Raw genomic sequence first — 23,230 nt, forward strand, 5'->3', positions numbered from 1 at the left:
TCTATCTATATCTATCTATCTATCATCTATCTATCTATCTCTATATATCATCTATCTATTTATCATCTATCTATACCTATCATCTATATCTATTTATCTATCTATCATCTATCTATCTATCTATCTATCTATCATCTATCTATCTATCATCTATCTATCTATCTATCTATCTATCTATCTATCTATCATCTATCTATCTATGTATCATCTATCTATCATCTATCATCTATCATCTATCTATCTATCTATCTATCTATCTATCTATCTATCTATCTATCATCTATCATCTATCATCATCATCATCTATCATCTATCTAATCTATCTATCACTTTCATTGCAGTGTTGCCTTATCTCAGATTCTGTGTGTTGTTTATTCTGTTATCTTTGTGTAGTTATATTTTGCTTGTTTCAGTCCACACACAAGAATCCAGCATGTGGAGTCCATAATCTGGAGGGTGTGTTAGACACTGAATCTTAGCGGTACATATTCCAGATCCATTTTGTACTGGGCACCAGGCGCCTCCATAGTCTAAGCTGATGCAAAGTGCCTTATGGTTGCTGTCAGGCCTCCCCACTGGCCCCTCAACTTGAAAGATTATGGGAATGGCGGTAGTAGGAAGGGCTTGCACCCTAGTTTGGTGGAGGAGCTGCTGCTAGGCCTCATCAAGCTCCGGCAGGACCACTGGTAGTACAGCAGGGCTTTAGTTTGGAAATAAACAATCTGAAATTAAAATTGATTAACTTTGAATGTTCACTTGATTATTTCCAAATTAATGCCTTAACCTGTCCTAATCAGGTGGAGGGGTTGTATCTACTTACCACAAGTTAATACCTCTGGCACATTGCCAGGGGGAAAGGGGGATACCTGGTTGGCTTTAGAATGAAATATAATTCTTGGAACTCCCTGCAGCACCCAAAGGCTGATTAGATCCACACAACCTCAGCAAATGGAACCCAGGCTACAGGATGCCACAAGCAGAAATGAGATGCTCTGCAGATCTCTTTTGGCAACACAAACAAAGACACAAACTTGTCTTTGTGGCAGGACCGAGTCGGAAGCTACAATGACTTTGAAAGAGACAACTCAGGCTGTAATCCTAAGCACACTTACTTGGAACCAAGTCCCACTGAAATCAGCAGGACTTACTTTTGGGTAGGCATTTATAAGATTGCGCCATCTATCTCATATTTAGATGAGATGCACCAGGGCGGTCTAGTGTCGCAAGGCAAGGAATACAGAGATCTAGGTTCAAAACACTCAACAGCCATGAAGCTCACTGGATGAATTTGGACCAGTCGCCACCTCACAGCTTAACCGACCACACAAGAGTTTTGTGAGGATAAAACTGGGGGTGAGGAAGACAATGTACATTGCCTTAAGTTTCTGGGAGAAAAAGCATTATATAAATGTAATGTGGCAAATGAATAAAACAAAAGCCATATTTCAAGGTAGATTTTGCATTGCCATGGAGAAGATCCAAGAATCTTTTCCTTTGGTGCAGGAGGGTCTTCTGACCAATTCCTTGGTACCTCATGTTCCCAGTTTTCCATCTCTGTTTGCAGCAAACTCCTGTCACAGGGATTTTCATCAGTGTCGCCTCTCCAGACTAAGCATGTATTTCCCCTGGAATTTGGTAGTATCATGCAAAACACCCCTGGTTTTGCCTTTGTGCTTGCTGAGGAAGCAGTTCTGGCAGAAGCAGGATTTACCTATGAGCAGCAGCAGCATCAGGAAGAGGGAATGAATCCCCCCACCACCACCCCGTTCTGTCTTTTCTGCAGCATATCCGACTGTGTGTGACATCACCACTGACAGAAGCCAATAAGACCACTCTTTCTCCTTTCCCTCGAAGAGAGAGTGCTGGAGCTGAGCGCAACCGGGCCAAGCGAGCTGCCATCCATGCTCAGCCTGCGTGGGGCTGATGCAGCTGAGTGTTCAGTTGCTAGGGACCGAGTAGGCTTGGGAGCAAACGCGCCAGCTAGTTCCCATGCAGGGAATGGGGACCTTCCGGCTGGGGAGAAGGACTGTGATGTACACAGTGGAAACCATTCCCAAAGGGAAGAATCGAGTGCTGGGGGTGAGTGACAGAACGGTGGGGGAGGCACTTTGGGGAGGGAGGTGAGCTGGGATATTGGGGGAGGAGGAGGAGGAGGAGGAGGAGGAGGAGGATGGAGAGGACTGGGGTGGATTCCCCTGAAATGGCAGCCGATCTCCTAACTTAGGGGGCAGTGGTATTCTAGATCACTCCTGTTTCTGAATTAAGCATGTGTGAGAGAAAGAGAGAGAAGCAGGACGGGGGATGGTGGAGAAACATCAGGACGGCTAATCATTATGGTCCCTAAAACTAACCTGGGAATTTATTATGTCTCTCAGATGAAAGGGAATAGCTTTTTGAGAGAAGCTCGTTCTCAGGACGTGGTTTTGTGTATGTGTGTGTATTCATATGCTAAATATTCCCAAGGAGCACTAATCTGCAGCCAGAAAGGAGAGTGGGAAAAGATCCTGCTGGTCGCTACCTCTAAAATGCCCGGTGCCCTGGTGTGTGCTACGGGGTTGCAGACTTCAGCATCAATTTTAGGCGAGGGGACAGATGAGCATTCGTGCCTCGGTACATGAAGGAAGTGAGCAGCATCGCTCTAGCAACACAGCACAAAAGGCAGAAATAGGCAGTGGAACAGGATCAAATCCTAGCACCACTATTTGCGAGAGAAAATTGCTGTGTCCATCACTGTTAGCTACAACAACTAAATGGAGCCTTCATGTTCAAAGGCAGTATACCCCGTAATGCCTGGTGTTGGGGACAGACAAGGGAGGGCCATTGCTTTTATGCCCTGCTTCTGAGTTTTCGAGACACAATGGGCTGATTGCAATTGGAAACAGAATACTGGACTAGATCGTCCATGGGTGGGGAACCTGTGGTCCTACAGATCTTGCTAGACAACAGCTCCTTTCATCCCTGACCATTGGCAGCTGGAGTCCATCAACATTGGGGAAGTGGGGGCACAGGTGTCTATCCTTGCATCAGTCTGATGGGGGACATTGGACCGTTTACAAACCTGACCTGGGGCCCTGAAACTAATTCCAGATATGGTGTGTGTGTGTAGGTGTGAATACTTTGCACATGCCCAGAGGCCTTCTCCTCACTATTAATCCACATACTCCTGCCAGAGCTCAGAACTAGCTTTTAAAATGGGTTCCATGGCTGAGTCTTGGTGAGTGGTGACTCAAAACAAGCCTTGGCACTGATCCTAGAGGCAGAGTGAGTTTTTCAGCCTTGCCTTGTTCTGAATGTTAAGAGCAGAGTCAGAACACTCTTGCAATGGTTTGCAGATAATAAGGAGCAGCAGTACACCCTCCCCCCAACAGCCTTCTCCCCTCTTTCCTTTCCTGCCTCTTTACAGACTGATGGAAGATAGCAAGACATAGGGCAACGCTTTGGGGAAAGAGAAGGCTTTAGGGCCACATTACTGAGTGGCCCTGCTCAGTACAATGTCTTTATACAGCCCAGATTCCATGCCACTCTCTTTATGCACGTGAAAAGGTTTCTTATTCTGCAGTTGTAAGAAGACAAAATGCATGGGGCTTCCTTTAAGACAATAGCTTAAGCACACGGCCATATCCGTTGGAATCTGCATAGAAAGTAACCGCTGTGTCTACTACACACTCACGTGTACTGGTCCTGCACAGGTTCAGAATAAATGAGAGTTCAGCACATTTACAAAGGGAAATCTCATGGCTGATTCGATGCATTAGTGCTACAGTGAATTATGAAAGCATGGAAACAGACTTTTCCCTACCTTCTAAAAATAGGTATGCCGCTGTGCTGGGATTTCCCAGACCAGCAACACCGACTCCCTTTATGAACACAGCCCAGCTCCCAACCAGAGCGTGTGGGCTTGTGAGGCAACAGATATGCTAGAAGAGTGCTTTGGGTCACCACAAAAATAGCCTCTTGTCAGAGGAACTGATGTCAGCACACTGCTGTGCTAGGCTGCACCATGCTGAAAAGAACTACATTTTCAGTGCAATCCTACACATGCCTACTAAGAAGTAAGTCCCACTGCGTTCAATGGGGCTTATTCCCAGGAAAGTGGGCATACGATTGCAGCCCTACTCTTCCTGCCCATCTGTTGGCACAAATGCAATTCATACGGTGTGCCTTGATCTCTCTTACCGAGCCTCACAATCTGCACAATTGCATGGTAGCACAAATGCACTGAGATGAAGATTATGTTCAGAAAAAAATGAGAGGCACACAATTCCCCCCCCCCCCAGCTGACAGACGGACAGACAGACAGACAGACATTAAAAAGGGAAGAAAGGAGGCTAACAAATATTAGGTTATTTGTAAAGCAAATTCAGAAACCTTGGTCAGGGGTTGTCCCAGTCAATTCAGCAGTGTGTGGCATAGATGCAAGTGGTAATCTCCTGTGGATGGCAAATTCTACTTGGTTTTGAGCCAGGGAAACTGATGCTCCACCAAGTGGGACCTGATTCACCAGCAGTGAAGATGTGGCCTGGCCTGTAATTTCACAGACACCTGCCATTTTCACCAGATGAATCAGTATAGTTCAACAGTGTCCTTTAACTTTGAAAAAGTGATTTAGCGACTCTGAAGGTGCCAGACTTGTCACCTAGTGGCGCCTTTGCTTATGCTCACAGTGTTGTTGTTTCTTACTTGTTACTGTGAGGATACCTAGCAGATGAAATATTGTCCCTCCACCCCTAGAAACACTATTCTCATGTGCACCTTTCCCAAAGGTAGCCAAAGTGGATCCCTCCATATATTGCGGACTACGATTCCTATCACCCCCGATCATTGGTCACAGCTGGCTAGGGCTGATGGCAATTGTAATCCATCGACATCTAGAGGGAACCACTTTGACTAACTCAGCCCCAACGTGTAATGTTGTCAATTACCTTCTGACGGCTGCTACCTTCTTTTCCTCCTTGCACCTGTCTAAGTTTCCCTGGCCCTCTTCCTTCAGCTGCTTGTCAGCCAATGCCAGGACAGAAGAATGGCCCTAAAACAGATTAGATCCCAGAAGGCAGGCAGGCAGGCACAAGCTTGGTGGTCCTTAAGAATCCTTTTTGCTTCTTCTGCCTTTAAACAGGCTCCAAATTGAAGCATCTTCCTCATATTATGAGCCCTGATCAGTATCTATCCAGCTGACCAAAATGCAAGAGGCTTATGTTACAATATTGCTGCGGTTTCTTTGGCTGTAACATGGTGGCAGTTTATTCTTACCCAAACGGTTAATATTTGTACAACCAACAGCAATTTGAGTTGAAAACTGGATTTAACAGAGTCCTTTTGCACATGCCTCACAAAATCCAGAGCAGTGGCAAACCAGATAAACATGGTCGCCTGTGTACAGGCCAGGGCAAAAGAACACATTTCAGTTGATATTCTCCAATGCCTCATTTAGAATAGCCTTGTGTAATTTATGACCCAGCTGAACACAGCCCATCAGTCATAAATTTCAGCCTGCTACGTATCTCCCACCTCCCATTTTTGCTGTGCCAGGCAGGTGGTAAAACCAGGATGTTTGCAGATAGATAGATAGATGTGGCCCTATCATAAATGGCTGCTGACCTGAATCCAGCTTATTTGAATACATTCTGCATACATCCTCTGTTATCTCCCATAATCTGGCTGATTCTGAGTTAACCAAAAGACCAGGATTCATTGCCTGCTGGGAGTCCTAGGAACAATCCAAACAATCATCCAACAGGATTTGCTGTGGTCACAACCCCCCTCCTCCAAATCTCACTTTTTCTTACTTGCTCATAGGTGCACCTGGATCAGCTCAGCCTGGCTTGGAGTAGATTTTAGTGGGATGTCCTCCTCCTCTGCCAACATCTGAACAATACGGAAGTGTTAATTAGAGCAGATTTTGTAAATGTCAGCTTCCATTTAGTTACCAGCTGACATTAACTATACTGGTGAACAGTCGGGAACAGTGCTTAGAACATAAAGATCTCCTGATACACAAAGTCAAATGAAATAGATGAAAATTGTGAAGCACTTTCTCAGCAGAAAGATGCCCTAGAATGTAAGGAATAGTGATCTTACCATTAGAAAGATCAACTCAGAAGATTCTCTGGCGTCAGTCCTTCAAAGTTGGTGTAATCATTAAGGGGTGTGTGTGTGTGTGTGAATGTTAATTTAGTCCATCCAGTGCCGAGTATTATTCCCCTGATTGTTCCCACAGACCATCCAGATCATGACTGGCTTCATACACATTAGCTTTGGGATCATTCTCAGCACCTTGACCAGTGTATATACCTCATACTTTGTGTCTGGAGAGATCCCCTTCTTGGGAGGAGCATCCGTGAGTATCGCACATGGGACTGAACAAGCCCCCCTGGGAAGATGGGGAGTGAGGTGGAAGAGCGAGGAAGGAAAGTGTGGAAAGAGAGTTGGCATGCCCAGTGTGAGAAAGAGATAGTAGCAGCCTGGAAGGGGCATCAGCTGTTGAAGGAAAAGTTTGCAGAGCCATCAGAAAACTCCCGGACTAGAGTGATTTGCAGCGCAATCCTAGTCTTGTCTACTCGGAAGTAAATTCCATTGAGTTCAGTGGAGCTTACTCCCAGGTAAGTGGGTGTAGGATTGCAGCCCTAATGGAGATTTCAGGCAATGCTGCGGAGTGAAGCCATCCGATGCTCTCTTGGTTTATAATGGCAACAGAGGTGATGTTTTTCATCTTTCAAAAGTGTGTAATCCATTTTGAAACTCATTAAGTGTTTTGCCTAAAAATGTCCTTTATGTTCAAAAAATATGTTATAAATTTGGATTTCCTTGCCTCCCTCCCTCTCACCCTCTTCAGTTTTGTTTTGAAGTGTTCAGAATTTTTTTATTTCCGTTATAATGTATTGTTAGCGTAGTGCGACTAAAAATGAAAACATTTTCATTTTGAGGAGATGCCAAGTTACATTTTAAAAATCAAAAATGAAAATCAAACCATTTCAGATGTTCTCTTTCTCATTCTAGAGAGCAAAGGCATAAATGATTGTATATGTAAAGTTTGTGTTGTGCTGAAATCCTTGGACTAAATTTCTGGGGATAAATTTAGTATTTTACTTCTGGGAAATTTCATGTTAGAGAAATCTGACACTGTCTAGAATGTATGTGGCTCCCCCCCCCTTCACACAAAATCTGTGCAAAACTTAAGCAAACATGTCAAAAACTCCAAAGACATAATGCCTTTTCTGCTGAAAAGTCTGTTTTACATCTTGTCACCCAAAGATGTCTGTTTTGGGTCTCCATGCAGAATTACACAGAAATGCATGAACCCTCAGGTGCAAACTACCCGCTATATGAACATGGGTTTAATTCATTTCTGACTAAAATGAAATGAAAAGCACTCTTGGAAGGCTTAAATTTCAAGTTGGGAAGTGGCAGGGGGAAACGGATGCTAAGCCGTGTGTGTGTGTACAAAATCACCTGCCCTCACAGGTTTCCAGCAAGGCTACCTTTAGACAAAGAGAAGAAGCTGCTTCAGGTGGTGGAAGGGTTCAAGGTAGTGCCTTCTGCACCTGCCCTGCTGCCTCCACTACAGGTGAAGAAGTGGTGCTGGACTCAGCGCTGATTTCCAGCAAGATCTCGCGAGATTTTGGCAAGATCTTGAGAGGTCTTGCTGGAACCTACTGTTGCCGCTGCTGCTTCACACTGCCACTGCACAACCTAGGTAAGAGATGCTTGGGCAGGGGCAGTGGGGCGCAGGCAGGGTGGCCTTTCCCATTTATTCTCAAACAGCAAAACAGGATGCCCTACCCTTGTTTCCAGACATCAAAATGGGATTTTTCTTCCCTGGGGGAATAGGGAGAAAGCAGCTTTGGAAGGAGCAATGTTGCAACAGAAAATTAGCCAGCAAGGGAAGAGTGAAGCATAACACCACCTTTGCTACTCCCCTCAAAATCACAGCCTCCTGAGGCAACTTTTTATTAAAACAAACAAACAAACAAACAAACAAACAAACAAACAAACAAAGACAGACACTGAGTAGGGCTCCTTTACACACTGTTGTATAGCATGTGTAGTTTTCCTGAGTCATACAGTGGTACCTCAGGTTACAAACACTTCGGGTTACAGATGCTTCAGGTTACAGAACCCGGAAGTAGTACCTCAGGTTAAGAAGTTTACCTCAGGATGAGAACAGAAATCGTGCGGCAGTGGCAGTGGGAAGCCCCATTAGCTAAAGTGGTACCTCAGGTTAAGAACAGTTTCAGGTTAAGAACAGACCTCCGGAACAAATTAAGTTCTTAACCAGAGGTACCACTGTAATTTGAAATTATGAACATTGAACTACTCAAAAGAAGATATGCAGCAGTTCTATCAAATGTTATACAGTATAAGCTACTGTGGGTGGCAGCCTTAGAGAGAGGGACACCCTGCCCTCGTTCCTTATGTCCCAGTCCGAAAGATTGGAAATTACAAGCACCTTCTGTAAATAGGTTCAGGGGTTCAGGTCTGAGAGCCACACTGGTCTTATTTGGGGTTTGGCCTTATCTGAGGGTATTTTTTTAAAGGATATTTTTACATGCCACCTCAGTCTCCAAGTGGTGCAAGATTTCAGGGGTTGGGGCCTGGAGCATAGAATCAATCACCAGGTGATAGGCAGGTATAATTTCCACTGCAGCAGTCTAAATTACCATTTAACAGCCATGATTGTTGTAGAAAAGGGTGGCTACATTATCTTCGATAATGTAGTGCCTGTCCACAATAAGTGACGGCAACATCAACTCATAGTCCTCTCTTCCAACAACATGGAACATGTAAAAGGGCTTTGGGAATGTAAGACTGCAGAACGGTATAGCCTATTAAACTTAATTGTTGCAGTTCATGCTGAAAAAACAACAGTAATTTCAGTTTTTCAGTAACTGAAATAAAGTGAAAACACACAGTCATATAAAATGTTTCCAAGTCTCACAACTAGTTCCTTTTTTTACAGAAAGGATAAAATGTGCCTTCAACCCTAAGTTTTTTTTATATTAAAAAAATCTCTTTCTGTCAATGGCAGAATCAAGCTTCTGGTTATCTTACGACAAAATGTCACCTCCAAAGCTTTGTAAAAGATTAGCAAGTATTTCACATACATAAACCTTGAAAAACCAAACCAAAGTGATTTGGTTGTTGTGGTATGTTTGGAATTGTGATAACATAAAAAATCCCAGTGAATGTCTGTACATTTGCCACCTATTTTCCATCTCCTGAGGCAACCAAAATAACTTCAGTATTAGATAGGGTCACTCCTTCAAAAAGAATGAATTCACTAAGACTTGGGAAGCATAAAAAAGCAATCTTTGTCTCTGGATAATGGAAGTATTTTTAAAAAGTCCATTGACAGGCTAAATGTTCATTAGACCTGTGCAGGCCTTCCAACTAGCATTAAGGAGCCTGTCCAGAACCATGGTTTCATGTCATAGAAGACCTACAGCAAGAGGTTCTCACCTTTTCTGCTCTCAGGGCTCATATTACTGAGCCCCAACAGTCACAAAATGGTGGCAAATGCAGCATCAGGTGGCAAATGGCATAATCAGCTGGCAATTACTGACATCATTTCCAACTAATATCTAATCCATCTTTGGACATTCCTAAATTCTTTGCTCCAGCATTTTCCTAATGGCAAGGGTTCCGTACCTAAGCTTTCCTCAAGTACAGACCTTTGCTCTGGAGCTATTTGTGACAGCCTCTCTGATCCATTAAGAAGGCTTTTTCTTTTATATTTCTCTCTCCCCATCCCCACATACCTCTCAATGTGTGTGTGTTTTTTTTTAAATCTCCTGTAATTTCTTCTCCCATTCTCCTTTCACACTAGTACCATACCCCACAACTTCCAGTTTCTGTCACCCATTTCCCCTGGTCCTTTTACAGCCACTTCTCATTCCCAGAACAGTTTCTCTCTCCTATGCATTCCCTTTTTATTCCCGGTTTATATAACAAGGATTGCCTTGTATATCCCTTTTAAATTTTCTTCAACACCTCCTCTGACCCTTTCACCTCGGTGGAGGGAGACCTTCTCCCCGCACCTCCTTCTCTGACTCCTAGCCACCTTTACTCAGCATGCAGGCAGTTGCTAATGCTGGCACTGGGTCCAACTAAAAGGCTACAGGTATTGCTAGGAGGGATGGAGCAGGCAAGTGAGGAGGCTGTTTACGAATCACTGGCTTAGAGGAGACAGAGTCCAGTGAGCTAGACAAGAGCTTTCCTGTCTCTCTCCAGCAAGACCAGAGCAGCAACTGCAGACTTCACCCAGCCACAACTAAATCCAGTGCCACCTAGTGCCAAAACTGTCCAGATGGAATCTTACTGGATTCTCTGTTCACCTGATCTTGTTGGGTTGAAGGGTGCAGTTCACTGACTGGGCAGAGCTGCCATCTTCAGAGTGATATGGCAGAACATCAGCAGTTAGATGGGAAGACCCTTCTGCTTAACCCCCCCCCCCAAAAAAAAACAAAAAACCCCCACGGGTATGCAGACATTGATGCTGGGGAAGGCAGGGCCAGCCCCAAACTTTCCCCTGTCTGAGACAGAACATAAGATGACCATTCTATGTACTGATGCTGACTAGATTGGCAGTTGAACCTTACTTCAATGCTGTCGATGCGATAGTATCCTTCAGTGCACCTGAGGGCAGCAGGCTAGTTCAGGGGGTATATTGACATGCCTGCGGCAAATTTAGCTCTGATCACCAACAGTGAACAATGGCTGAGGGGCTCAGGGGTTCTACTGCCTGAGGCGATGACTCCACCCTGCCTGATAGTAGAGCCGGCCCCTCAGGAAGGTGTTTTCAGTAGTGCTCTGTGAATAATGTGAATCCTAGCCAGTACTTGGAAAGTTCATTTTAAAAAGGAATTAGTTGCATTGCACCCCTCCCAAAAGGAATCAAGTACAGTTCAAGCTGAGATTCCTGCATTTCAGTGGGGTTGGAATAGATGACCCTTGAGGTCCCTTGCAACTCCATGGTGCTATGATTCTATGATCCCTTCAATTCATATTTTGTTCACGTCATCCTTGGCATTTCCCCCCAGCCTTCAGAGTTTTACAAGCTGCTCTGCTAAAACGTAAAACATACTCAAAAAGTCTAAGAAAGCACACACTGTGTAATGTCAACAACTGCTTTACTTATTACCCCCAACAATTGTGTTCTTTAAGCTTAAATAGGAGCATCACTTTTCAAATAGGTGAAAATGGTCAATGCATTGGCCACAAACAAACAGAGTTAGGGGTGATGAAACCCTATAAGAATTGAAATTTCATCGAATTAGAAATTGCCCAGAGTTCCACAGCAAAAGGAACTTAATTCGTGTTCACCCAGAAATTATAACAGCTTCTTTCAGATGTAATTCAGAGATTTTTTTTAAATTCAGTGAATTAGTTATTCGGAATTAGTTCATTCCTTCCAAGCACTGATCAAGCCTGCCTTCTGGCCCTGTCTATTCCCACTTAAACATCATAATAGGTGTTTTAAAAGACAAGAGTTCTCTGTGGCTTTTCAACACCTTCTCTTGCTGCATGAGAGAAGGAGCGTTGAAGAAGGAAAGCACAGGATTAGCTAGTGCCAGTTTTAACCTGCATGCAGACAGCAAGCACATAATTTAATCAGGATCCACGTTGGGTTACCATCTGTACAAGCTGATATGCAGTATGGCTTCTCTGTGGTGGTTATTACGATGTCACCGTGCAACCACCCCAGAAAAGTGCTGCCATGTGACCCTGCCTCTTTGTGGATCTTCCTCCTCTTTACCAGCTTGCCACCCTCTAGTGGAAGAGGAATGACAGCAAGAATTCTTACTTAACCATTTGCTTATTGTGCAGCCTTAAGCATACTTGTTAAGAAGTCATGAAAAAAAAAAGGTTTAGGATCAGGGATAGCAAATGCATTTTGAGGTCTTTGTGGACTCTCCTCAACATGCATAAATTCTATGCTTCAAATCATTTGACAAAGTTTGGGGAAATTCAATCAATATTTTGAATATTCAGTATTCAAATATAGAGAGAATTTTGCTCTTCTGATATATTTACCACTTTCAGGGCCTAATCAGATGTTAATAGGGCACATAGCTGCTGCCAGCTTACATGACTCGCCCTGCCCTGCCATATGCATGTCACCAGTAATGTCAAATAAACATGTCAGATCAACATGTGAAATGACATCAGGCTGTCAAGCATTTATTTCCCCATCCTCTGTAGCTGCCAGTTAAGTGGAGTGGGGAAATATTAATCACAGTGACATCATCAAGGAGATGAAGGGGGCAGATATTGGTCTGCCACAATGCATTCCCTGTAATGTTTAGTTAAGCTCTTATTATCCCAGTCAAAAAGCAACTCCTTTTTATTTCCAGGGGTGTGGCCACAGCAGCATTTTATCTCTCTCTCTCCCCCCCCCCCCAGTTCATCTCTGGTTCATTTTTATCTTGTATTGCTTCAGTACAAATTTCTCATATAGGGATGGAAGGATCTGTCAATTTTGGTCCTCTCAGTTTCTCATTTTTCTAATTTTGAACTCATTTGTCTGCTTTTTGCAGTAATACTTTTAAAAATCCTCTTGAAAATTCAACAGTGTTTTAGTGCCAATTTCTCCCATTAAACACATTTTTATATGCAGTTTTGAATAATGTACACATTTTTGTTGAGCAATTCCCCCCACTCTGATATAATGCATTTTTGTATGTTCTTTTTCAAGAATACCTCCATTCTTATCCCTAATGTATGTGTTCTTGGAAGCATTTTTGGGGTGGAGAACTGCATTGTAAAATTCTGATGTGTGAATTTTGAAGGATAGCGTATGAATTTGATACGTTCAGCTTTAAATGCATACTGAATCAAATTTCTCCCTCCCTCCCTATACTCCTGTACACATGTGCCTCCTCCTCCTCCTGGATTTGTGAGCCTAAGCTGTTGTTCCTTATTAATGGCAGACTGCACAAGATTGCACTCCTGCAATTTCAAAGAAGAATTGGGAAGGAACCAGTTTGAGGAGCAGATGAGTTGCTAAGGTGTCTGGCGGAAGTTGCATGGATGCAGTGGACACAAACTTTGCAGTACAGTGGTACCTCGGGTTACATACGCTTCGGGTTACATACGCTTCAGGTTACAGACTCCGCTAACCCAGAAATAGTACCTCGGGTTAAGAACTTTGCTTCAGGATGAGAACAGAAATCGCATGGTGGTGGCGCGGCAGCAGCAGGAGGCCCCATTAGCTAAAGTGGTGCTTCAGGTTAAGAACAGTTTCAGGTTAAGAACAGACCTCTGGAACAAATTAAGTACGTAACCAGAGGTACCACTGTACAAGGAAACTAAAAATACACCAGCAACTAGGTTCAGGATAGGGGTGGGCCGAGGGCTATGGAAAGGGAAGAAATTGCATGAGAATTCTGGCCAGATGATAAGTCTTTGCTTCTGTATTGAAACCCACATGTTTACACTTTTTTTTTTAAAAAAAGGAAAAAGTGTGGAGTGCTAAACAAATGCAGTTCATGAAATGTGATCTGAAAATGCCACTTCTGCAAGTTACTTTCTATAGCAGATCATACAGACAATAGTGGGTGCACCCTGACCTTACTTTAGGGCAAGTGCATGGGGAAATGGCTGCCTAGCAATGGGTGAGGTTAGGGTGGCGTGCACTGCCAACGTTCACTCCTACTGTTAACCTGTGACTGTCTTTTCTGAGAAGTTTCATCAACATCTCGTTTTTCACCTTGCAGTCTGTTCACACAAATCTTCCATTCTCCATCCACTTCATACAACTCACGTGCCTTGGGTGGTCTCATTCTATAGCTCAATTTTCCTTTGCTGTTTATTGGTGTCCTTCTGTGTTGTCTTTTACCTTTTTGTGTGTGAGGCTTAAAGTGATCCTTGCTTTAGATTGCAATGGGATGCGAATGGGAAACCTAAGGTGCGCAGAATGCACACTTATATTGTAAAAGCCTCGATTCTGCTTTCTAACAGAGCCATCTCCAAATCTGAAGGGGCCCTTGGCAGAGGGCTTTCTGGTGCCCCTCCTCCTCTTACAGGGTGCCCCTGGCTTCAGGCTTACCTGCTGGTGGCAATGGGCAGCTTCAAGCCCCCATGATAAATTGCCTGCCATGCCCCTGATATCATGTTACTCTGGGGCATTGTGGAGAATTAAAATGCTAGGCTTCTACATTGCCAGCCTATGCAATGGCACCCTAGGAGTAGTCTGAAAGTGCTGGCATAGCCTGATTAAAATTGGCCATGGTTGAGCAATGGAGAGGTTCAAAGATTATTTAAGCCTCATGTATGAAATCACCCTTAAGTTGTTTCTGCAAAACCACTTCCCCAAGATGCATTTGTTCCTCACTCCTGCCCTGATTAGGGCTCCGACAAACATTCACCTTGAAATTAACACAGCCAGACAAAGGACTGCTAAGGATACTTGTCTCACTGAGTAATCAGATTGTTTTGATACTTTCTGCCCTCACAGTCCTCAGCCGCTGCCACTTTGTCTGAGGTGATCAATGGGTTCTCTTGTTTTCAAGCTTCCTTGACATCATTGCATAAGAGTTGCACACCTTCTTTGTGTAACCATTGACAAAATAAAATGGTTTACCATTGGAATAAGCGGCAGTGTGGGGAAAAGAGGCTAAAGAAGACTGTGAGGGCAACAGATGAAAAGGGAAATGGCTCAGAGAAGTTCAGCATTGAGACAATAGCCCTCTTTGAATATTCCGTATGTGAGTTAGCTAAATTCACGATGGTGTGCATAGGGCACTAATTCCACACCGCTGATGCTGTTCGCATCACCTTCCATGAGTTGTAAGCTGAATCTACAAAGTGAGGGGCCTCCTGTACTCATGGAGTCTTCCTGTGTGTGAAATAGAATCCTAACAGATCCAAAAAGCAGGCTCTTCGGTTCATACGTTTACCACCACCACCACCCGATTTGCAGAAGGCTAGGCAACAGGGGTGGTCTAGTATGCTTGTACCCACAGCTCCCCCTTTTTGTGGTCACTTAACTCAAATATAAACCACTTGAAGAGGGCTAAAGTCAATGCCAGATATGTTCACAAGTGTTGAAAACTGCAAAAATAGGAGACTTCTTTTTTCTCTTTCTTTCTTTTTATTTGACTTTATTTTGTTTTATTTTGGACACTCACAAAACCAAAAGTTTCATCTCAGCTCTAAAATCAATGGCATCAAATGCACTACACTCTTTCTGTGGCTCCGAAGCAGAGAATCCATAGCATGGCTCCGCATCACCCCAGTCACTTGAGCTATCACTTGATCAACCATCATTCTGGGGGTGGCTCTGCCTAGGCTCAGAGGGGTCAGGCCTCATTCATCTTGCGCCTCCAACTTCCTTTTGGAGGTATGAAGTGCCTGCCAAGAGAAAGTACAGAAATAGTCTTAGTTTTGAGGCCCAGAATGGAACATTGAAGTAGACGATGGGGATGTTAAGTGAGTTGTAAGAAGATCAGCTATCCCAGACAGTAGAGATCTTTTACATGTGGGAAATCTGACCTGGCCAGATGATGGGGCAGCCTTGCTACATGTGGTTAAGAGGCTATAATAGGCTTTCTCCCTTGAACAAACCATCCTTAAAAATAAATAAAAAGCCAGCAAGGATGGTACCAATCTCCCTCTTCATTTCTATCACAGCCTTCTAAGGTGGGTCCAGTGATTGTGGGAAGGGTAACTGCCTTTAACATGACTATCAATTACACACTTGTTTCCTTCCTCCCAAACAGTTCATTGTCTCCGGATGCCTCTCAATTGGTGCTGAGAAGAGCCCTACAGAGTGTGCAGTGAGTTGAAGTCAGCCGTTCTTTTAACTGTAGTCTAACTCTGCTCACCTCAGATGAACAGCTAAGGTTTGGCAGGTTTCTGGGATCAACTGAGCAACAGTGTGTTGTGGTGTAGCGGTTAAGAGCATTGGACTAGAACTGAGGAGATGCTGGTTCAAATCCTTGCTCAGGAGGAGAATTTGTGCCAATCACTATTTCTCAGCCTCACTTACTTCATAGGGTTGCTGTGAGGACAGGTTGTGGGAGGGGCGGGGGAGAGAACCATATGTGCTACTTGATCTTCCTGGAGGAAAGATGGAATATAAATGCAATGAAAAAATAGTGGAGACTTTGTAACAATAATCTGAAGTGAAAGTAGATTCTGAGGTTAAAGAAAGTCCCATTCAAAGCCTGATTTCAGCCCTGATCAGATTGCATCAGGGAAGTGGAATTTGTTGCCTCCAGATACTGTTGAACTACAACTCCCATCGTGCCTGGCTATTAGCAAGGTTGGCTGGTGCTGATGGGATATAGAGTCCAAAGGCATATTGGGGGCCATAGGTTTGCTACACCTGGCTTCCATGAAATATATGTGGTCCTATTGCAGGGGAATTCTCTGCTTTATATATAGGGGTTTTGCGCAGCATTGAAAGGCTCAGTACAATACAGAGGGGCATTTACCCAGGTCTGAGGGTGGATGATGCAGCTGCCTTGCTGAAGCTTGGTTTTATAATGGGGAGTAGGGCTAGCAAGAGCTATGCAATATGTGCAAAGGATACTGTGGTAGATATTTATGAAACGGCGGGATTATTGCACTCCTTTTTGAGCTGCCATATATTCCATATGGACTAGCCACAAATTGGACAGAGTGAGAGGCTTGTACCACTTGGAGGAGGAGGGTGTGGAGGGTAATCTGCCCTCCTGTGGCCCAGTATTTAGTCATCTTCCTTACAGCTTCTCCATATCATGTTTCCTACAAGAGCGAGAAGCACTGTTCTACTTTCTGGCATGTCCTTCTAAGGTCTTTTCAGTCCATCCCTGTGAATTATTGTAAATACAAAGCTTTAGGTAAGGAGAGGAAAATTGGGAATGGCCCTCCAGCTGCTGTTGGACTACAACTCCCATTATCCATCACCACTAGCCATGTTGCCTGGGTCTGATGGGAACTGGAGTCCAGTAACAGCTGGAGGGCTGCTGGTTCCCTTAGATCTACTAGATTAGGGCTGCAGTCCTATATCCACTTATATAAGAGTAAGTCCCACTCTTTACCTCCAAGTAAATATGCATAGGATTGCACTTTAAATTCAGTGCCACAGGACTCACCCTCACTGAATTCAGCTGAGCTTATATCTGAGTAAGCATGCAGAGGATGATGGGGCTGCATCTGAAGTTGTTCTTAGTCTTATGGGAAGAACTTTGAAGAATGCCTTTGTAGTGAGGTTTTGAATCTCCGGGAACCCAGATGAAGCTGCTGCGGAGAGGGTGAGAGTTTCAAGCAGAGGAAAGTTGATATATTCTTCTTGGGTGATCCAGAGCTGGAGGCAGACAATAGCACACAACAGAGGCATTGCTGCTGACGGCGTTCATATACCCCTATTGTCTCTCTTCAGGGATGCACGGAGGGTGAGGAGTGTTTCAGAAAACCTATTTGAGCAGAGATCACAGCGAGACAAAAAAGAGTGTACATCACAGGCAGTGATGTCTCTATCATGCCGCCTTCAGCTCCCTCCAAAGCTGCCATTTGTGTCTTTCAGCCTAAGCAGCTTCCGTGGCTGCCAGATCCACTCTCTGGGTGCTTCAAATCATGAGTCTCACTTGACATCATGAGACTCACTTGACACTGGAATTGAGAGACTGGAGTTCCTAAGCAAAGACTATAGAAGAGGATGGCAGCTCCTGCACTTTTGCTACCACTTTAAATAGCAGAATCCCTCCTCGCAAATAGCCTGCATTCAGTGTTTTATGTTTTTCAGGTAAAAGGCTCCCAAGCCATGAATATCATCAGTGCCATCTTTGCATTACTTGGAATATTGACTTTTATAGTAGACCTGAGCAAAAATGGGCCATTTCATTACGATGATAATCATCACTATTCTCTGGTTATGGTAAGCTTCCCTACCTCAGCAACAACATAACTTTTTGAGATTAACGAGGGGTGGGGCGTCAGAGGGGTTAGTACATGCATATTTTAATATAAATGGGCAAGCATTTACAATGTGCTTAAGGTGCCTCCAAATGCTGTCAAGCATACAGAGTCAGCATGCCAGCTGCATGGGGACTGTCAGGATCCCAAATGGTAGGTGAGGGTCAAGATGTGGGTAGCACAGTCTCAAAGAGCAGCCATTGCACAGCCCACACATCCATACTCTCAGGAACCACATTATTGTCGTGATGCCTGCCCCACTTCTGTGTTGGCATTACAATGTGAAATTCACTATGGGAAAACTGCCCACATGTTCCCTCACCCAGCTCTCTCTAACATAAATCTCATTCCGCCGCCTTCCCCCTGCTACCCTTTACCGCTGTTAGGTAGTGCATCAGCACAATGAACTATGGTAAATGCTAGCAACCAGGATTCCATCTGAGCTGGCCCTGCCATTAGTCAAAGTGAGGCAGCTGCCTCAGGCAGCAGATACTGATGGGTTTGGAATGGTGGTGAGCTGTTTGAGATGTTTGTGCAACACAGCCTTCTCTTCACCCCTTGAATTTGCTTGCTAGTCACAGGTGTGATGAAAGGCATTGTCCCATTGCCAGTGTTGAAGTAAGATTCGACTGCCAGGTGAGTGGGCTTGAGGGATGTGGGAGGGCACCATCTTGTCCTTCACCTCAGGCAGCAAAATGTCTTGGTCTGGCCCTGATCTTAAGTAGCATTTGCTAACCAGCTTCAGATCTTGATTCCAGGTCCTGCTTAAGAGGGAACCTAAGGTGACTGACATTGTGGTGCTATTTATTAGTCATGAATCTTGAAAGTCTCCAGGTGAGAGCTGAGACTAGAGCCAGACTGTGCAGGGAACATCTCTATCTCTCTCTCTCTCTCTCTCTCTCTCTCTCTCTCTCTCTCTCTCTCTCTCTCCATCCCCCTTCCATCTCACATTCTCTCTCTGTCTCTCTCTGTCTGTCTCACTTACACACACACAGAGCCAAAAAGCTTTAAAGAGCCGGCATGAAAGTACAGCGGTGGGTGTTTTCTCAAGCTAAATCATTCAGACCAAGGACACAGGCAACCTGATAATAATCCTATGCATGTTTACCCAGAATTAAGTCCTACTGTGTTCAATAAGGGTTACTCCTAGGCAAGTATGCAGAGGATTACAGCCAGAGTCTCATTTCCTATTAGCAGCTAGACACCCATGCCACAGCCAGATCAAAGCTGATTTATACCCTAACTTGAATTCCTTCCTTTACATTTTATTACCTGCAAAAAAACAAGCCTTCACTGACATTTGGTTGACAGCTTCAAATAACTTCTTCCTGCATTCACACAGAATAGAGAGGGGGGAAAGGTACAAATCTAGGCAGGTTCATGGGAGAAGATAAATGGATAAAGTTCAGTTTGGTGATCAGCTTTGTAACATTGTGTTTGTTTCCTTTTTGGAGAAGACAGGCAACAGGATTGCCATTGTATTGCTGACATTCACCATTGTGGAATTTTGCATCGCATCTGCCACTGCATATTTTTGGTGCCGGGCAACCCGTTCTGATTCCAATGAGGTAAGTGCATAATTCTCACCAGAACTGCAATTGCATCTGTGTTTGGGGACCAGAGTGTCAAGTGTCTTAGTTGCACTTCAATCAGCTGCATAGGTAAATGCATACACAAGACGTTAGGGTGAGGAAGATGACCCAATTAGGTTGGGCAGATAGTGGGGGAATTGGTTCACGTTTTAATGCAAAGCTCCTTAATTTGCACTTTCTGAAATAATATCCTTCAAAATCCACATCTCCAAATTTTGTGATGCAGTTCTCAAACCAAGTAATGAGCACTAAAACTGCATGCATTAGGGGAAAGCATGCTTACAAATGCATATGTTCATGAAAATAAAATTCAGAAATGCATTATATTACAGGGAAGTGTGCATAAAGTGCATTTATTAGTGAAAATCAACTCCAAAAATGTGTTATATTAGGAAATGCATATATTAGGAAAACGTTGCACTAAAATTATGAGAAATTTCAATGATTTCTTTTTAAAAAAACAAAACAAAAACAAAAAGTGTCTACAAACTGATGCAGAAATGTGGAAAACTGAATTTAAGAATCGAAAAAATGAGAAACTGATGAAAATTGAAATTAATAGATTCATCTGTCCCTGGGGTACATATTTTAGCTGATAGGAATATAGCTTTGGTTGGATAGGGATAAGAAATGTGATAATACCAGCTAATGAAATCAAGTTTAAATTTCTTCTGTTTTCTAGGCCATATTGATTGAACCGAACACCATCAGGACAGATACTGAGGCCGCATCTGTAGAATCATCAGTAACCCATCCGCCAAATTCCAATGATGTAAGTTACGATTTAAAAGTAGAGACTGTGTAGAAGACTCAAGAGGAGGAATCTGTATGGAGAAATCACACCAGCTGCACCTATTTTGAGGTGTCAACGCTGGCCCTTTCCTGCATGACAGAGTTCCGTCAATTACTGCCAGTATTCCAGCTGCCAGGCCAGTGAGGCCAAAGGGACCATCTCTCTTCTTTCTCCAGTACAGTCTCAGCTTTAGACTGTGGCTAAGAAGCATGTGGCTTGATATGCTCTGCCTTGGACTAGGAGGTAACATTCGGACTCCTCTTTTTGCATAGGCCGTTTATGGAGCTCACCATGAGTTTGGCACATGGATTATTAACATGTTAAAGTGTGTTTGAAGACCGTGTAGTATTGGGGGTGGTCACAGGACAGCTGGAGACCCAGAGAAGAACGCGGAAGGGAAGCATGTAGGAGCACGGGCAAGTCATTAGTGCGTTTTTCTGCCTCTGGCTGGCTCCATTGGTGACCCTGGTGCAAAATATAAGAGAAAACAGTATGTGGTGTTGATTTGGATGGCTCACTGCTCAGGGCTGCAGCTGGTTCTTAAAGACTCTCTACCTAAGTTGAGCCTCCTGAGATGTAGCCAGCATATGGGACTGCTTTGGCCCCAATCTCTACATTTGTCCCCCTCTGCACCTCCAAAGCATGGGTGCATTGTAGAAAGCAGCTCATGGGAATCAATTTGGAAAGCTGATTGGTCATCGGAAGTTTCATCAACAATGCTGAGTTTTATTGAGTGCTGCATACTACTGCATTTATTTCAGTTAAGTGTACATACATATCCATTAAGACTATCCACAGAACAACTCCTGGGAAATTTTCTCCTAGTTTGTTCCCTAAAGGGATCCTTCACACTCTCTTTGTATAGCTTGCAGGTATGATGAGCTTAAAGCAGACACGGTATACATTCCGGATTATTGGCTCCTCCCCTAGCATTAGTCATTCTGGAGCTGGAAACTGCCATCTAATACCTGGAGGTAAGATATGATGTCCGTTGTTAGTGGACGTCAGAAAACTTTTGGCAACATTCCGCACAGATTGAATTTCAAGGTAGACCTCTAGCATCTCCTCACACTCTTCAAGGTCAGCCATGGCACTTGAGGCAGGCCCAGGAACAAGAGGCGCAAGTGGGACTAATCTCTGCTCCTACATTGGTGACTTGGAGGGGGGTGAGCCCTGTTGGTTTAAAAGAAATTAACTTTTTGACCCAAGAGGATCTTCAGCGAGTATGGGGGCATTTAGGTGGCAGCCCTGAACCTTGTTAGATGTGCTTAGAGTCCCACTGAACTGACTGCAGCTTCAGTGTGCCTAATGGAATGAAGGACTGCAACACAGTCAAACATGAAATCCTCCTGCTTGGGCGCTATTGAAATGAATGGGAGCTGCACGAGAAGATGTGCAGTGCTCTTGAGTGGCATCCATTCATTTCAAGAAGGCTTGAGAAAGAGAGATTCCCGGTCGATCGTGCTCTTGGTTTCCAAGAGTGCTGGGCTGGGTGGTTGCTGGTTTTGTTCAGGGTGGGGCGGGTTATCGACTGCATACTGTGTAAGTAGCAAGTAGTGTTTTTTGATATTTTGTATTGTTGTTATAAGGAACTGGGAATGGCTAGGCCGGAATCCATTCCGCTGGCTTCTGAGCATCTTGGTTAATGTTTCTTCAGAGCATGTTTTCATGGGGAATTTCTACTGACTATTTAATGCCTGTCTGTGAAACAGGGATACCTAATACTGAGTGGCCTCACCGAGGTCTGAATCTTGTAGCTGTTTATATGGTCCTAGACAATTTTAGGTTTTAGAGTCTGCAGCTGATTCACTCTTTCTAGGTCTGATCTTGCTTTTCATGGGTATGATTTTTTAAAATGAAAATAAATTATGTACCTGAAACAACATGTGCCTGTCTTTTGACTTTTTGTTGTTGTCCCTAACAGAAGATTCACCCTCCTGCAGATGCTTGCTCTTATTCCACCCAGAGCAAAATGGCGAACTAACTCACCATCCTGTTGCTCTCTTCATTGCAGCCTGATAGCTGTCTCACAGAAGGAGTTCCAATGAATTGGGGGACAGGGGGCGGGCACGAGATAGTCATCATCTATTTCTGTGAATGCTCAAAGTGGATTAATATTCAAAGATAAAGAGCACCATACTTACAAGACACCTATTAGAATGTAATATAACAAAACACTCAGTGTAATAGTAATAAAACACTCAAATATGCATTCAGCGTCTAACTTCTTGGCTATGCGCCCCCAAACCCAGGTCTCAGTATGTGAACATTGCATTTTAAAATTCAATGTTCAGACTTTACCCATGCATTTATTCTGCACCTGCCCACAGTGATGCTGAGTGCTCATCCTACTTTTCCACTGTGTATAATATCAATATCTGGTTTTGAAGTGGACGAGTATGAACTGTAGTGTAAAGTAGATGAATCCTGAAAGTGTTGATTTGACGTAAAACCTTGCCTGAAGCAGCTAGTCAGAGGAGAGTAAAAGGTTGTAGAAAATGCACTGAAAGAGCTTAATCTGAGGTAATAGTAGGTTAGCTGCTTAATACGGCAACAGAGTTTTAGCTGGTCTTACTGTGCACTGCATCGACTCTGTCTCCTGTCTATAACGAAACAAGGCTGATTTTTTTAAAAAATCTCACAGCAAGTGTGTGTGTATGTGTGTGTGTGTGTGTGTGTGAGAGAGAGAGAGAGAGAGAGAGAGAGAGAGAGAGAGAGAGAGAGAGATGTATATCTACTGCACCAATAAGCTAAAGCAATAGGAAACTGCTGTTGTACAATTCAGCCGAATAAGCCCACACAGAACTTGTATGAGGCAAGCAGCAAGGCAGTTTCTGAGGCAACATTACATAACAACCTGATGTAGGGCAACACAGCATATGAAATGCAGCATGGATGATAATTCCCCTCCCAGTTTTACAGTTTTCTGGACCCTGAGAGAGAACAATGC

At 43.9% G+C, this 23,230-nt stretch overlaps 1 protein-coding gene across 3 annotated transcripts; it reads left to right on the plus strand.

Moving 5' to 3' along the window:
* Nucleotides 1-1,698: 1,698 nt before the first annotated feature.
* LOC310746588 (membrane-spanning 4-domains subfamily A member 15-like) lies at nucleotides 1,699-22,165 on the plus strand. Of its 3 annotated transcripts, none has more exons than XM_083580507.1 (6): nucleotides 1,703-2,079; nucleotides 6,218-6,337; nucleotides 15,717-15,773; nucleotides 17,726-17,857; nucleotides 19,350-19,463; nucleotides 20,170-22,165. In XM_083580507.1, exons 1-6 carry the CDS (start codon nucleotides 1,990-1,992, stop codon nucleotides 20,290-20,292), a joined length of 636 nt encoding a protein of 211 aa, XP_083436633.1. In that variant the 5' UTR covers nucleotides 1,703-1,989; the 3' UTR covers nucleotides 20,293-22,165. The 3 variants fall into 3 exon arrangements, with proteins under 3 accessions (XP_083436635.1, XP_083436633.1, XP_083436634.1); XM_083580508.1 differs by having other exon boundaries at nucleotides 1,704-2,079; nucleotides 19,353-19,463; XM_083580509.1 differs by lacking the exon at nucleotides 6,218-6,337 and having other exon boundaries at nucleotides 1,699-2,079.
* Nucleotides 22,166-23,230: the final 1,065 nt, after the last annotated feature.

The sequence above is a fragment of the Podarcis filfolensis genome (assembly GCF_964270895.1).
Source record: "Podarcis filfolensis genome assembly, chromosome: 1".
NCBI classification, from domain to species: Eukaryota; Metazoa; Chordata; class Lepidosauria; order Squamata; family Lacertidae; genus Podarcis; species Podarcis filfolensis.